Source organism: Gastrolobium bilobum, unplaced genomic scaffold (genome assembly GCF_033153095.1).
Source record: "Gastrolobium bilobum isolate Gb01-03AN ecotype WA unplaced genomic scaffold, APGP_CSIRO_Gbil_v1 utg21577, whole genome shotgun sequence".
NCBI classification, from domain to species: domain Eukaryota; kingdom Viridiplantae; phylum Streptophyta; class Magnoliopsida; order Fabales; family Fabaceae; genus Gastrolobium; species Gastrolobium bilobum.
Window position 1 is genome coordinate 15,889 of NW_026899549.1, and position 16,813 is coordinate 32,701.

Genomic DNA, 16,813 nt, shown 5'->3' on the forward strand with positions numbered 1-16,813 from the left:
GTCCTATTAGCCTATTAAAGGCTTAGTAGAATTTATAAATATATTATTATATTAAAAAATAAAAATGACAGCCTGCAGGCTCTTAGGACAGGCTTTTTAGAGTGAGTTTATGACCTAATTTTTAAATGGGTTTTTCTAAAAGACTAAACATGCTCTATTTTCTAAATAGATTGGACAAGGCCAAGCCTAAGATAGGTCAAATTATAGACCCCTGATAAGTCGTCTGACCTATTTATACCCTAGATGTAGAACGTGTTGCACTATATCAAGTAGACTCCTAGCCAATGACTTTTGTTAAAGTCTGACTAAGATCTCCAGGTTAGGGATTTTTGTAACTCTGATCAGGCCGGATGTCCACTCACTCGTTGATCAACCACTATAATCTTTTTTATGGTTGGTCAATCCTATATATCGTGGAAAACTAAGAAGCAAGGAACAATTTCAAGATCCTTGGCTAAAGCTGAGTTTACAACTATGACCACCATGTAACATCCCGTCGGTCGCCGGTTTGTTAACTCGTATATAGTACTTAAATTGCAGAATAATTAAATTCTGAAGCGGAAGACTTAAGCAAATATTTCACCGTTACTTAAATAACTAGGTGACTTAAATTTTTTCTTTTAAATTATCTTTACGTATCGCCGTGCATAATTTATTTTTGAATATAACATAGTTTATATAGTCCCACACCTGCATAGAATTCATACTTAATAAACCTGTGACCATAATTATTGATCAAATTACTATCCGAATATGATAATGAATACCATTTCGAATAGAGTCTTTACGGACAGCATAACGACTGTAAATCGGACTAATCCAGGGATAAAATCCCACTTCCTACATAACACCTGATAAACATAAAAGTCCAATCTACATATACAGATACATACCAGAATATGGCTTTGTGCCACTACTGATATCAACCTACTTAACAACATACACACTTATACATAATCTTGTCATCTGTATACAATTACCTATAGGCTACATATACCTCTCAAAATGGAAATCCGTACTGTACATATGCATGAACATAACATATCATGCTCAACAAAACATATATGTATATAGTGATACTCAAGAATGCTACACTAGGTAACTGCTCCAGCTAGTATCTCTAGCCATCCTGAACTGGTCTCTTGCCCTGTGAGGGCTCTCCTGCATCTGTAGTACCTGAAAAGTAAGTCCCCAGACGGGGTAAGATTAATCATCTCAGTAAACCCAGGATTTATGGAGTAGTCTCCACCCATGAGTTCGCTTCCTGCATAAATGTCAAATAATATAGCATAGAAGACATCACATAATCATACACATACATAGACTTATAGAACTATACTCTAGGGGTTGTATCCCGCAAAGAGATCTTAACCTATACCCATAACTATACCTATACTCCCAAGGGTTGTATCCCGTAGAGGAGATCATAACATATATCTATACTTATACTCCTAGAGGCTATATCCCATAAAGGATATCTTAACATAAACGTATACTCTCAGGGGCTATATCTCGCAAAGGAGTCCACACTCGTACTCTCCAAACCTATACGTACCATAACATATTTCCTTATAACCTATCAAATAGCAACATATCATATTAATCCATACTATTTCATATCACATCATAACATCATATAACATAACATAAGATTCCCAAAGCGTAGTTTCTCACTTTGACCAGCCTATGAACTCCCAAAGCGTAATTTCTCACTCTGACTAATTCATACATAATCTCCGAGAACGTAAGTCTTCAATGGAGTGTTCATTGATTAAGAACCATATATCATACATACATATCATATCATATCAGATTATAACTGTCATATCATATCATATGCATAAGCTACATGAATGCAACTATACTACATATCCACATTCATCACAACATATACTATATGAACCATCATCCAAACGGACTTCGGTGGAACAATATACCAGAGAAAACTCTGAAACCAAGAGCTTACCTGAATCTAGATTTTCTTTAAACCCTGCTTGTACGTCACTAACGTTATCCGTATATCTATAACCGTCAATATCACCTATTCACACATGATCTTTATGTCAATACATAATTACTTACACTTGAAGAATCCTCCTACATACATACGTATTTCAAAATTCTTCTTCAAGTTAGTTCGCATAATTCTTAACATATTCTTGCTTACCAATTCATGCCAATTCATACCAATTCACAAGTCAATACACAAATTTAAACATATACTTAAAGTCTTACATATTAACACATTTAACCTAATTCACTTAACCCATAGGTTAACTTAGGTTTCCACACTTTCACCATACATAACATACACTTGATTTTACTTGATTTATTCAATCAAGCACTTAATTAAATTAAAAACCATACCTAGATCATACAACCACAAAGTGGCCGAATGGTACTAGTAAGGTTACATGCATTTCATGCATTCTATTCTTTATCAAAGACTACTCAAAGCAACTTTTAACTTTATTTTCCATTATTAAACTCAATGATCACATAAAGTGCCAATAACCATTCTATGCTTTCAACTAAAGAATCAATTAATTCATTTCATCCTAATACATTCATTTAGCACCTAACATCCTTAAAACATAAGTCAACAAGCATCCAAGACCTTTTTACTTAATATGGCCGAAATAGTTACTTAATTTCCAGCCTGAACAGTCCACACCAATTAATTCATCCAAAAATCCATTTCTTATCCGTTTGCCCTAAAATTTTAGTATTAGACATGTGCAGCTTCAATTTGCAACAAACCCCACTCAATTTAGAGGTCTATAACTCCAGATATGCATTTTTGAAAAACAGGATATATTTAAGGTCTACATGTTCCACGAATTTTATACCACTTCCAATGATTAAAACTTAATCCAATTAATTCCATACTCATCAAAACACAACATATACTCATCATTTAACATCATACAAATTCATCCCCCTTTTCATAAACCCTAATTCAAAAATTGCAGGAAACAACCATCAAAAGTTAGGATTAATACCTTAAATCACTTTAAGAAGACTATATCTTCAATTATCCTTCAAACAAGCTTCAAAACCATAAATTCCCCCATGATTGCAGTTGCTGGTCGAAGGTTTAAGAGGAGAAAATAAGGCACACAAAGCTTCTTTTAAAGATTAGAAACTAGGATTTTACTCACAAGATGACTAGGAAGATTTTCTCTCAAAGAAACTATGCATTTTGGTGACCAAAAGACCAAGTTCTTGAGCTCTCCTTTCCTCCAATGGCTTCCACGATTTTGAGAATAAGAAACATCAGATTTTTGGCCCTTAAAACAAGCCAAAACCGACCTTGTATGTATAGGAAATATTTAGCTCACAAAATTTGACTTTGTAAAGCTTTATGTTATCTTATTTCCTATTGCTTGATTTTATTAATCCATGTCTTAAACTTTATAATTATTCTTAACATAATTAACATGGTTTAAGACTACTCTAAACCCTTAAAGAATTCCATAGAATTTAATCATATAATTTAATTAAAGTTTTGACCTAGTTTTTGCTTAATTGTGAAATGGTCTCTATACTTTCCCATAATTAAAATTTGACCCCTAAACTTTTAAAATATTACTATAAGGGTCCTAATTGACTTGCTTGGCTTGAATTGTATTTTTATAATTTATTTCATATTAATCGGATGATTAACATATCATTTCTAGCTTCTGTAACGTATACACCGAAAAAGTACATAATTTAACTATGTAATTCCATAATTTCCTATTCTTATGTAATTATATCCATAATAACCATACATAATCAATTCTTAAAAGCTTGGGTTCTTATATTCACCTCACCTTTTTAAGATTTTGCCCTTAAAATCAAAATCATAACAATAATTGATAAATCCTTGTACTTGTACTTTCAAACTACTCATCTCTATAGCTTAACATACTATTGATGCTTCTCTAATGTTTGCAATGTAAGAATGAAAAACTTCATAGTCCAACAACATACTAACATCATATTTAACAACATAAACTATACCTTTTCCACAATTAAAAGCTATTCCGGACTTCTGAGGATCCATGGTAATCACACGGTTCACAGTTAGAGCACTCTGCATAGCCTGCATTGGAGTAACTTGTACCATATTTCGTGGACAATCTTTCATAAAATGACCTGATTGGCCACACTTAAAACATAAATTTTGTTCCTTCCAACAGACACCCTTGTGGAACTTACCACACTTAGCACATTTCGGATAAGACTTATAGTCACTACCCTGTTGATTCCCAGAATTTTTAAACTTATCATCAGACTATTTCACTTGCAGATTTTTACCCTTGTTGTTCTTCCATGAAGGCATCTTACTTGTAGTACCTTTAGGATCAGGTTCCTTAACATTTGATGACTTCTTATATGAACTATAAACTCCTTCCACAAACTTACACTGTCTAACCAAAGTGGAAAAATCTCTAGATGTATAGACTAAAACCATTTTTGCTATTTTCTCACATAATCCCCACTGAAACTTAGCAGCTAAATCAGTAGGAGTAGGTAACGCCCTTCTGTAATTTGCATATTTCTTCAGCTCATTAAATTCTGCAAGATATTGGTCGATAGTCATAGATCCTTGCTTTAGTTCCAAGAACTCCTTTTCTTTACTTTCCATATCCTCTCTAGTAAAATACATGTCCAGAAATATACCTTCAAATAAAGCCCAAGTAATTTCTTGTCCTTGTAACTCTAATGGTTGGATGGCATTAGTCCACCAATCATTGGCCTCATCCTGTAACATGTAAGTAGCATATAGTAACTTCAGTTGATCCCTGCATCTCATGACTTTAAAGATCTTTTCTAAAGCTAGTAGCCACTTGGCAGTAACAATTGGATCATAAGTCCCCTTGAAAGCTGGAGGGTTATTCTTCCGGAAAGCATTCAACTGTCTTTGTATAGTTTCATCATCCATTTCCTGATCTACATGCAGTTGAACATTACCATCACGATGACTAGCACCACTGGCATTCTCTGCATGGTGACTAATCTAAGCATTCAGATGAACAACACCATCACTAGCTTCTCCCTCAGAATATAGAACATGAGGCGGAGTAGGTGGTCGAGGCTGTGACTGTTGCTGCGGTGTATGAGGTGGCAGTTGATTAGTATTCCTTCCTATCCTCATCTCCTCGATCATCATCCTCATCATTTGCATATTAGCTAGCCTATTAGCCTCCAAACTATCCTCATTTTCTTTTCTAATAGCCTCACGGTTGGCATCCAACATCGCTTGGTTGGCCTGCCTATTTGCGTCCAATACTTGTTTTATACCAGCTAACACTGATGTCGTTGGGTCTGGCTGCGGATCAGATGTTTACCCAGTCTTTCTAGGAGATGCCATGACTCTGCACATGTTACACAAAGGAATGAGTTAGCTATGCTCACACTCAGTGATCACATATGCATTATTATAGACACTACCTAAAAGTTACTCAGGAACATCACACTTTTGACAATAGTTAAAATTTTTTGGTAGACTTTGCTTTGATACCATAATGTAACACCCCGTCGACCGTCGGTTTATTAACTCATATTACGAAGCGGAAGACTTAAGCAAATATTTCACCATTACTTAAATAACTAGGTGACTTAAATTTTTTCTTTTAAAATATCTTTATGTATTGCCGTGCATAATTTATTTTTGAATAAAACATAATTTATACAGTCTCATACCTGCATAGAATTCATACTTAATAAACCTGTGACCATAATTAATGATCAAATTACTATCTGAATACGATAATGAATTCCATTTCGATAGAGTCTTTACGGACAGCATAACGGCTGTAAATCAGACTAATCCAGGGATCAAATCCTACTTCCTGCATAACACCTGATAAACAGAAAAGTCCAATCCATATATATACATATATACCAGAATATAGCTCTGTGCCACTGCTGATATCAACTTACTTAACAATATACGCACTTATACATAATCTTGTCATCTGCATACAATTATCTACAAGCTATATATGCCTCTCAAAATGAAAATGCATACTGTACATATGCATGAACATAACATATCATGCTCAACAAAACATATATGTATATAGTGATACTCCAGAACGCTGCATTAGCTAACTGCTCCAGCTAGTATCTCTAGCCATCCTGAACTGGTCTCTTGCCCTATGAGGGCTCTCCTGCATCTGTAGTACCAAAAAAGTAAGTCCCCAGACGGGGTGTGTAACAGCCCGTTGTACACCGGTATTGTTAACATTAATTATGATATTAAGCGCAGTTACAATCACAGCAATTCATTTATAAAAATGCGAGTAACTTTTTCCGTTTATTACGCGAGCATTTAAAACAATAAAAAGCGTAATAATTAAAAGTTGTGACCGTAACTGTAAAATATTTGCGGAATAATTATTTAAATTACTTTTATTACTTATTTTACTTCCCATAAGTCACTAAGAGGTTCCCATAAATCCACTTAGCATAATTTTCACTTTTACGTTTTCTACTCTTCCGAACATGGTTCAGTCTTTAATTTTCTGCGGATAAACCGCATTCTACTAGCCTCCCGTCTTTTGATATATTATTCTACATTCAATTAAATTCCTAGGAAACTATCACACGAGTTATTTAGAGCTCGTTTGCTCCAGATATCGCCGTTTGAAGTTGAACAAGCAAAACTGCCAACCAACCCCAAAACAGCTCTAAACATCCCTCGCTCCACGAATTACTGCAGAAATTCCACTCAACCAATTGCTCTCAAATTTTTATACAACAAACTAGACACCTCAAGCTTAAATTTGATATATCATACACCCAATTTGACCAAGGAAAGAAGCAGGAATAAATTTCCCAAAACCGGTCCAGAACTGCCACATGTGCAGTGAGCAAATGGACAGTCTGAACTATATGCCTTCTACAGGCCGATTTTCAAACCATATTTTTACCAAATTTTACCACAAGATATAGGACATCCCGAGCTTGAAAATGGCATATGGTACGTCCCTATCGGACCTCTATGGAGGGAGATATGCTCCCCCGAAGTTCGCCTAAATTATGCCAATTTCTAGAAATTTTGCCAGAGTTTCCTTTGTTTTTACAAAAATCTCCAGATTTGCTAATGTGATCTAGGACCTCAAATGTATCTAATAATCATTGGGTGACACACACAAAGACCAGCAATGCCTTGGGGCACTTACAACCTATCACAGTTTATTTTACTTATACAATACGTATCACATTGCTTCCTTTATTAATACTTAATACGTTTCAAACATCAAAGTCCAATTGCATGCATTTGCTAATCATACCCATAATCATAATCCTAAAATAGGCCTATTGCCCTTTCATTATATTACATATGCTTCACATTACACAAGATCCAAATACAATATTTGCAATTATCCAAATTACAACAAAATTCATAAGTCTCCAAATGTCATAAACTACATGTATCTAGACTTAGGCAAAAATAGCATGAACAAATATGACATAAATCTCATCCTAACAACATATAGAATGTTCATGCCCTAAGTCTAGCCTAGGTCCAAAGGCCATCAAAATGCAAAATACTAATGATACTCCGGCTAATCATCCTACGGGCTTCTTGCCCGCCGCTCCTGCACCACTGCTACCTCCTGAAATAAAGCCCCAAAGACGGGGTGAGATATACCAATATATCTCAGTAACCCAGAGGTTCCGGAGAAAACTCCGCTCAATGGCTCACTTCGATGCATATAAATAATATAAAATAACATCTTGAAAAACAGGATATAGCAAGGGATTTAGAGAAACTGGGAAACATAGGGATACAAAATACGACGAAGCTGGAATGGTCGCTACCAATTCCACGCAACGTCCTGCCTAATGGCTCAGCATATAAGCCTACGGGTCTCAACCAAGGCGTGTTCCTAGAACATCCAACCGAGGCACCCTCCATCCATATACACCCAAGACTTCCTAGTGTGCTCCTATCCGGATTACACACCACGACCCTAGGTCAACCGGAACTCCCTCTCGGAGACCTATCCAGTGGAAGTCCGCAACGCCCGAAGGAAAACTGTTTACTGGCCAGAGACTCGGTACATCCAGTGTACCACTAACATACATAAAAATTGCATGATCATGTTATTCTACATTACTTACATACACTTCTTACCATCACCCTCAACGGATATGGTGAAATACACAAGGGGATCAAGCCCCAGTACTAAGAGGTTACCTGTATAATCCTCTTCACTTAGCTCCCAGTAATATATTCTCCGAGCTCTTTATACAACAGAAATGCCTACACAGAGGACATTCCCAATTACTTAAAATTCATACAACACATGCAAGTTATCAATTACACAAGCATGGTTTCAACTTCTCACCTCAATCCCACTTGGTCTGGGACTAAGGGCAATCCACCGAACTCAAAGTTCGGGGTTCAAATCAACGTACGACAACCTACAACAACCATGTACGAATCATCAATACACGGCAAATCTATCAAAATACGAAAACGTCAAAAATCACCTCTCCCACACGAGGTGGTTCGACCAAAGTAGTCTTATTTTACATTTTATTTTTCTAAATTTTCTTTCTCACTTTCTTAGGCATCGTTAGGTCACCAAAAGGCCATATCCAGTGCCACTTTTTATTTTTCGTCATTAGAACGTCGTTTTGCCTAATATTTTGCTCTAGGTCCAATTAACCACTCAACACTACCAATTATTTTTCCATTGGTTTTCCAACCTTCCAACCACCACACAACACATCTAATTACCATACAATTACACAACACATCATCCAAATAATTTTTCAACATAAATTCCTCTCTTTTTCTCTTAATGGTCGAAATTCAACCTAGGGTACTCCAAGGGATTTTCAATCAAGTTTTTTTAACTATTCCACATTTCATACAATCCCATTATAACATCATTCAATCATACAACAACTCACCAACACAATCCTAACACATTTTCAAAACCCGAAGTCATGGCACCATCAAATTTTTCTAAGTTAAAAATCATATTTTTCACCAATAATTTTTATTGCATTTATAGCTCTAACACATCATTCTAAGACATTATCATCTAATACACATTTTTCATTTAAGCTCTCTAACAACATAAATCAACCAAGCCCTCTTTAGGGTTCATGAAACAATTTCGAAAATCAAACCATCAAAAGGTGTAGGAACATACTCAAAAGCTAGGCACAAGGCTCCTCCAAGACATACTAGACCATTGGAGCATCACTCATCAACATGGACACAAATCTACCAATGTGAGCCGTGGCCTAGGGGAGGGTTTTTCTCAAAATCTAGAGGGATTTAAGGCTTAAGAGTACTACCAATGGGCTTGGAAGGTGATTTGCAATAGATTTCAAGCCAAGGATCTCTTGATTTGGTGGAGGAATGATGTAGTTAGAAGTGAAACAAGTCTTGTTCAAAAACTTGCACAAAGAGCCATGGAGGCCGCGGGTAGGGAGAGAGAGAGGGGAAGGAGAAGAGTGAATAGTGACATGGTGTCACATGTGTCAAGTTACTTAAGTGAGGTGGGCCCCACCGCCACCTCACGCGATTTCAAATTCATTTGTGTTTCCACTAAGCATCCATAAATTCACAACCTATTTAGAAATTCTAATTTTTAACATTAACCATTGTCCTTTAATTACCCTTGATCAGATGAATCCGGAGTTTTCTGGTCGTTCGGAGAAAATGTTGTTTTAAGCTGTTGCGCGCGCCGTTGGCACGCTTCCCCAAACTTACTTATTTCTATCAAATTTTATCAGAAATCATATTTCCTAGTTCTATAAACCATTTATAACTTGTATTCAAAACCTAGAGCTCAAAACTCAATCGGCACATTTTACGGTACAACTGTACCGCAATATTTTTACCGGTAAAAATACTATTCACTGAATTTTTTTGAAACTTGCTTAACCACTCAATTTTTCATTCTGAATCCATTTCCAGGTTTATTTTCATCATTTGAGACCTTCTACTCAATTTTTACCTTCCTAGGGTTGTGTGTTGGCTAATTACCGTTTTACCCTTCCTTTGTATTTTGACCTAATTTTCAGGATTTGCACTAATCCTTCCCTTTAATCCATGTTTAATATTTTAATATATAATTTAGAATTGCGAGGTGTTATAGGATGAGATTAACCATCTCAGTAAACCCAGGGTTTATGGAGTAGTCTTCACCCATGAGTTCGCTTCCTGCATAAATGTCAGATAACAGCATAGAAAACATCACATAATCATACACATACATAGACTTGTAGAACTATACTCTATGGGCTGTATCCCACAAAGAGATCTTAACTTATACTATACCTATACTCCTAGGGGTTGTATTCCACAGAGAAGATTATAACATATATCTATACTTATACTCCTAGGGGCTATATCCCACAAAGGAGATTTACCTTCCTCTTTTCTTCGCAATGGAGGTTTTAACTAGTTAAGGTTTTGCCCTTCTTTTTTCTTCTCATACTGGAGGTTTTAACCAGTTAAGGCTTTACCCTCCTTTGTCTTCATATTGGAAGTTTTAACCAGTTAAGGTTTTACCCTCCTTTATCTTCTTCTATCTGGGCAATGGAGGTTTTAACCAGTTAAGGTTTTACCCTCCTTTTTCTTCTTCTATGGAGGTTTTAACCAGTTAAAGTTTTACCCTCCTTTTTCTTTGCACAATGATTGGATGTATGTAGAGAGTAACATGTATGTTGGAATAAACCTGTAAACTTTATTGCAAAAAGTGATAGTAACAACAACACATAGTATATATGGAAAATCGAAAAATTACTTAGCTATAGAACAACTTAAGTTTGTCTGCGTTCCATGTTCGTGGAATCGCGAGTCCAGACAATGTTTCAATGACATATGCGTCTTTCTCAGTTTTTCCTTTGACGATAAAGTCCCAGTTAGCTGCTAATTAGCCTTGTCTCGCGTTCTTGTTACAAATATCTGCCCTGCGAAGGATTATATCGCCAACATTGAAACTTCACTTAATGACTTTCACATTATAGCGCGCTGCAATTCTTTGTTTCAAAGCAGCTTATTTTATATGGCCAATCTCGCGCATTTCACCGATTGTGTCTAAATTGTGTAATAAAGCGTGAGAATTACTTTCTTCATTCGCATAAAACTTTTTACATGATGGTTCACCTATCTCAACTGCAATCATTGCTTCACTGCTATATACCATGCAAAATGGAGTTTAACCGGTGGTTGAAAGAGGAGTAGTCCGATATCCCCATAATACATAATCAACATGCTCTGGCCAATCCCCTTTTGCTGCCTCCAACCTCCTTTCAAGTCCTTATTTTAAAACTCTATTTGCAGCTTCATCTAGTCCATTGGTTTGTGGGTGTTCAATTGAAGTATACTTATGTTTAATATGCAAGTCCTGAAAAATTTGGTTGAACTTTTTGTCCCCAAACTGTGTTCCATTATCAGTAATAATGGTATGAGGGACACCAAATCGGCATACTATCTTGCGGTAAAAGAATCTACGAATCTTACTAGCAGATATAGTAGCTAATGCCTCAGCTTCATTCCACTTAGTAAAATAGTCAATTGCTACTACTAGCCACTTAACTTCTCCTACCGCGATTGGGAATGGTCCGAATAAATCCATGCTCCATTGATAAAATGGCCAAGGAGATAATAATGAAGATAACTCCTCTGGAGGAGCGTGATGTAAATCCACATGTTCCTGGCATTTTAAACAATAAGGCACATGCTTCTTGGAATTTTCCTCCATTGTAGGCCAAAAATATCCCGCGCGAAGTCACTTTCGAGATAAGGATTTACCTCCCAAATGATGACCACTGATTCCTTCATGAACCTCGGCAATAACATATTGCCCTTGTTGTGGGTTTAAACATTTCAGCTTTGGGGAGGAGAACCCTTTCATATATAATTGATTATTGATGATGGTGTAAAATGAGGTGCTCCGCACTAACTTTTGAGCCAAACTTGAATCAAAAAGGGTTGTGTCTTTAGTTAGGCACTTCCAAATTGGAGTCATCCAATCTATTGCAGTATCTGGATGTAGTTCTTCATCATAAATCATGTGTTCCACGCAATGAAATGGACAAGCCTTTCGTTTAGTGATGGACATTATTATACTTGGATTAGGTACGCTTTGTTGAATGACTGACCTATTATTCCCAGGGCCTTTTATACTAGCAAGTTTGGACAAAAATTTTTCCCTAGCATTTTTTTCTCGTGGAATATGTTCAATCTTAACATTTTCAAAATTAACCAGTAATAAGCGTACCTTATCCAAATATTTAGCCATTAGGACCTCCTTTGCTTGGTAGGTTCCTTGCAGTTGCGCCACTACCAGCTATGAGTCACTCTTCAGGATTACTCTTGTTGCGCCTAGGTCTTTTGCCATTGCCAATCCTGCTAAGACTACCTCGTATTCTGGTTGATTATTAGAAGCCTTAAAACCAAATTGGATAGAGTGTTTCACAGTGATACCTTGAGGACTTTCAACGATAACTCTAGCACCACTTCCTTTAAGATTAGAGAACCATCGACAAAGATTGTACAGTTACCTTCTAATTGCATGACTTTTGAATGCATCATTTCAACAAGGAAATCGGCTAACACTTGTGCTTTAATCGCCTGACGCAGTTCATAAATGATTTCATACTCTGACAATTCAATAGATCAAGTGATCATTCGTCGTGCAAGATTAGGTTGACGTAAGATCTGTCTAAGAGGTTGGTTAGTTCTAACTTTGATTAAATGTCCTTGGAAATAATGACGCAACTTGTGAGATGTTATGATGAGTGCAAAGGCTACCTTCTCAATCTATTGGTAACGCAATTTTGGCCCTTGAAGGGCTTTACTGACAAAATAAATTGGTTGTTGACCATTGGTGTCTTCATACAATAATACAACGCTGATGGCCTCATGGCTGACAGAAAGATAAAGTACTAATGGTTCATCAGGTTGTGGTCTTACCAAGACTAGTAGGTCAGCCAAGTGCTTCTTTATTGAGACAAATTCTCCTTCGCATTTTGGAGTCCAATCGAAAGTAGTTTGCTTGCACAATAGTTTAAAGATGGGAAAAGATTTTTGTGCCGAGACAGACAAAAATCTAGTCAGAGCTGTTATTCGTCCAGTCAATTATTGCAATTCTTTGATACTCCGCAGACTAATCATGTCAAGAATTGCTATACATTTGTCTAGATTCGCCTCTATTCCCCGGTGTGTTAGCATGAATCCTAAGAATTTCCCAGCTGGGACTCCAAATGCGCATTTTGCTGGATTAAGTCGTATCTTATATTTGCGCAATTGCTGAAACACCTGTTCTAAATCATGTCGATGTTGTGAGATTGTTGTAGTCTTAACAATCATATCATCAATATAAACTTCCAGCATTCGACCAATTTGTTGACTGAATACTTTATTCATCATACGCTGATATATTGTGCCAGCGTTTTTAAGACCAAAAGGTATTATGTTGTAACAGTATGTGGCCTTTTCTGTAATAAAAGCAGTGGCTTCTTCATCATGTTTGAACATTGGAATTTGGTTATACCCTGAATAAGCATCCATAAAAGAAAGAATCTGATAACACACTGAATTATCAACTAACTTATCAATAGTTGGAAGAGGGTAAAAGTCCTTTGGGCAGTGCTTATTAAGATCTGTATAATCTGTGCACATTCGCCACTTGCCATTGGCTTTCTTGACCAAAACAACATTAGAAAGCCAGGTAGAATACGTAATTTCTCTAATGACCCCAGCATCTAGCAGCTTCGTGACCTCATTATCAATCACCTTTTGCTTTTCGGGAGAGATTTTTTGCTTCTTCTGAGCAACTGGTTTTGCTTTTCGTTCAATAGTAAGGTGGTGGCAAATGACATCTGGATCTAACCCTAGTATATCAGCAGCTGTCCAAGCGAACAAATCTTTGTTTTTCAATAACACTGCTATCAATGAGCTTTTTTCATTTTCCTGCATGTGTCGACCGATTTTGGTAGCATTCCCTTGTAGTGGGACAAGTTGAAGATCTTCTAACTCACCATCAGGTTATGGCCGCACATCGCGCAAATCCTCGAGCATATCTAAATCCGTCATATTGATAGAAGCTTTTCCTTTAGTATGATGATGAATGGAGGATCTATTGTTCACCTTTAAACTGGTATTGTAACAACTACGTGCTGCCTTCTGGTAGCCTCTAACAGAAATGATAGCACCAGAAGAATCTCTGAACTTCATTAAAAGATGCGGCATGGAAATGATTGCGCCTAAAGCACTAATGGTTGGTCACCCTAAAATTACATTATACGCCAAGGCGCAATCAATAACATAAAAGCGCACCTTGATGGTTTGTCCGAGAGGCATAATCCCAAAAGTTACCAATATTTCAATGGTACCTTTAGGTTGTACACACTCGCCAGAAAAACCATGCAAGTTCGTACATCCAGGGATTAAATGTTGTCCTGGGATATTCATTGCACGAAAGCGTCCCAAAAAATTATATCAGCAGAACTACCACTATCAATCAAAATGCGTTTTACCTGAAGACTTTCCATGCAAGCTGAAATTACAAATAGATCATCATGGCCGGGAATGATATCACTATAATCATCATCATCAAAATTAATTAATTGACAATTTGGACGAGACATAGTACTGCCCATGATTATTAACTGTCATGACAGCTTTTAGATGTCGCTTGCGTTGCGAGCTGGTGTCTCCTCCTCCAACTGTTCCTCCAGAAATGGTGGCTAATACTCCAGCTGCATTATTGGGTAGTTGCGGAGATCTCTGGTGCACTGCCTGTTGTTCATGTTGTCTATTACGTACTGATGCTTCCTCCTATCTACTAGTGCGCATTCCTATCTTTGTTATATCTAGGGCAATTATAACCGCCCCTCCCCTAATTCCCTCATCTTTCTGGGTTCCTATCATTAACAGGGCTTCGATCCTGCCTCCTTTGTGTCTTACAATCTTTGTAGGTTGAAATAAATTCTTGAAGTTTACCTGCTCTAATTAGTACTTCAATAGTATTTTTTAAATCACAACACTCATCTGTAGTATGACCAGTATCATCATGAAACTCACAAAATTTAGTTTCATCACGTCTTCCATTCTTTTTGAGTGGTGGGGGTTTCGAAACACGAACATAACTAGCTTGAAATACCTTTTTAAGAATTCTCCTTCGCGATGTAGTCAAAAGAGTATAATTTTCAATTTTTTCCCACTTTCTTTTCTCTCGAAACCGTCTCTGAAAATCTTTTTGAAAGTCTTTTTAAAAATTATCAATTTCTGGTTTAATCTCAGGAATGTCCAGAGAACGCTTATAATCTTCTAAATTAATAAATTTTTCAGATCACGCTCTAAAGTCCTCTATAGTTGGCGGACGATGTTTGGCCAACGACATAGAGAACAGACCTTCCAATAGTCCTTCGATGATGAGATGTATAAAAATTTGTGGGTCTAGATCTTTCACCAAGAGTTCTTCATCGAAAATCCTGTTGAGGTAATCGCGCAAAGTTTCACGTGTTCCCTATCTAACCATTTTCAAGGCATGAGTGGATTTATACTACGCTTTGCTAGTAGCAAACCGTATAAGGAATTGGCTCGCGAGATCTTTCCAACTTTGAATTGAATTGGTAGGTGTTGCGACTCGGCCAGTGCCCACGAGGATTGTATTTCAAACACTAGTTCACTAATCGCGGTTTAGTTGGACAATTGAAATTTAAAAGAAAACAATTAATAACATGCAAATTAAAATTCAGAATTAAAAAGCAATTGGAAAGATAATTGATTTAAAGATTAAAAACAAGCGTAGTTAGGGTTTCGACTTCCCCCAATCTCCTCTATATGCAATGAATTAAATTGTCAAGAATCTGTTCTTAATACAATGCCAATCAATTCTTTCTAAGTTAATTAGGGCTCAATTCCTTGTTATCCTAAATCTATGTGATTTTGAAAGAACTCTAGTCCCGCGATTATTCCCCAAGAAAACATGCATTAAGATCAAGAATTTAAAGATTGCACAATTACCCTATGTCTATCCCTAGATCACAAAGATTATGATAAATTTACCATGTCAGGGTTCAAGCACCAACATCCCTATTGTCATACAATTCCCCTAAATCAATCTATAAGGCGCAAACTCATAAAAAGAATTAAAGACGGATAAATTTATTCAATTATAAAAAGAAAAAATTCAGGAATAATTTAATTCAAGACATACGATTCAATTAGGTTCCATCTACCCTTAATTACATAAAAGTCTAGCCTAGCATACTGAATTCAAAAGCAATAATAAAGAAAAGAGAACCCTAAGCCTCCATTCGTGTGATGTTGACTTGGTTCCTCAGTGCTTCAACGCTATTCCTCCCTCAGGTCTCTGTGTAATTCTCTGGATTGGTGAATTGGTTTGACCCTAAGCTCTCTATTTATAACCTTTGAAGCCATATCTTTTAATTCTTCATCAAATCTCCCCATGAATCTCTATCAATTCCCAATCAAATCTTGATTTGTTTATGTTTTTATTTAAGATCCTACAGATTGGGATGATAGATTGAGCTTCAAATCTTTGTTAGGATTCTTTGATCACTTTTTAGCACCAAATCTTGTGGATTTACCTTCAAAATAAGCAAGATATCAAAACATTAGCTCAATTTTCAAATCTTTATTATTTTATCATATAACACCTTGAATTCCATGCAATCTACCATATAATCTTTATGTAATTTGGCCTAAAAATATGGTAAACCAATAGTTTATCAAACATTCCCAGATTTGAATATTGCTGTCCTCAGCAATCAATCATATTCCATAACAAATATATTTATGGGCTTTGTCCTCCAG

The 16,813-nt window shown here is 36.4% G+C and overlaps 1 protein-coding gene across 1 annotated transcript; it reads right to left on the reverse strand.

Annotated features, from left to right (window-relative positions):
- Positions 1-4,279: 4,279 nt before the first annotated feature.
- LOC133291353 (uncharacterized) lies at positions 4,280-4,930 on the reverse strand. The gene has a single exon (XM_061489602.1). The coding sequence runs from the start codon at positions 4,928-4,930 to the stop codon at positions 4,280-4,282; it is 651 nt and encodes a 216-aa protein (XP_061345586.1).
- Positions 4,931-16,813: the final 11,883 nt, after the last annotated feature.

What these genes read in the sequence shown, in the direction of transcription:
- LOC133291353 (XM_061489602.1), bottom strand. Translation starts at nt 4,930, where the DNA reads ATGGATGATGAAACTATACAAAGACAGTTGAATGCTTTCCGGAAGAAT.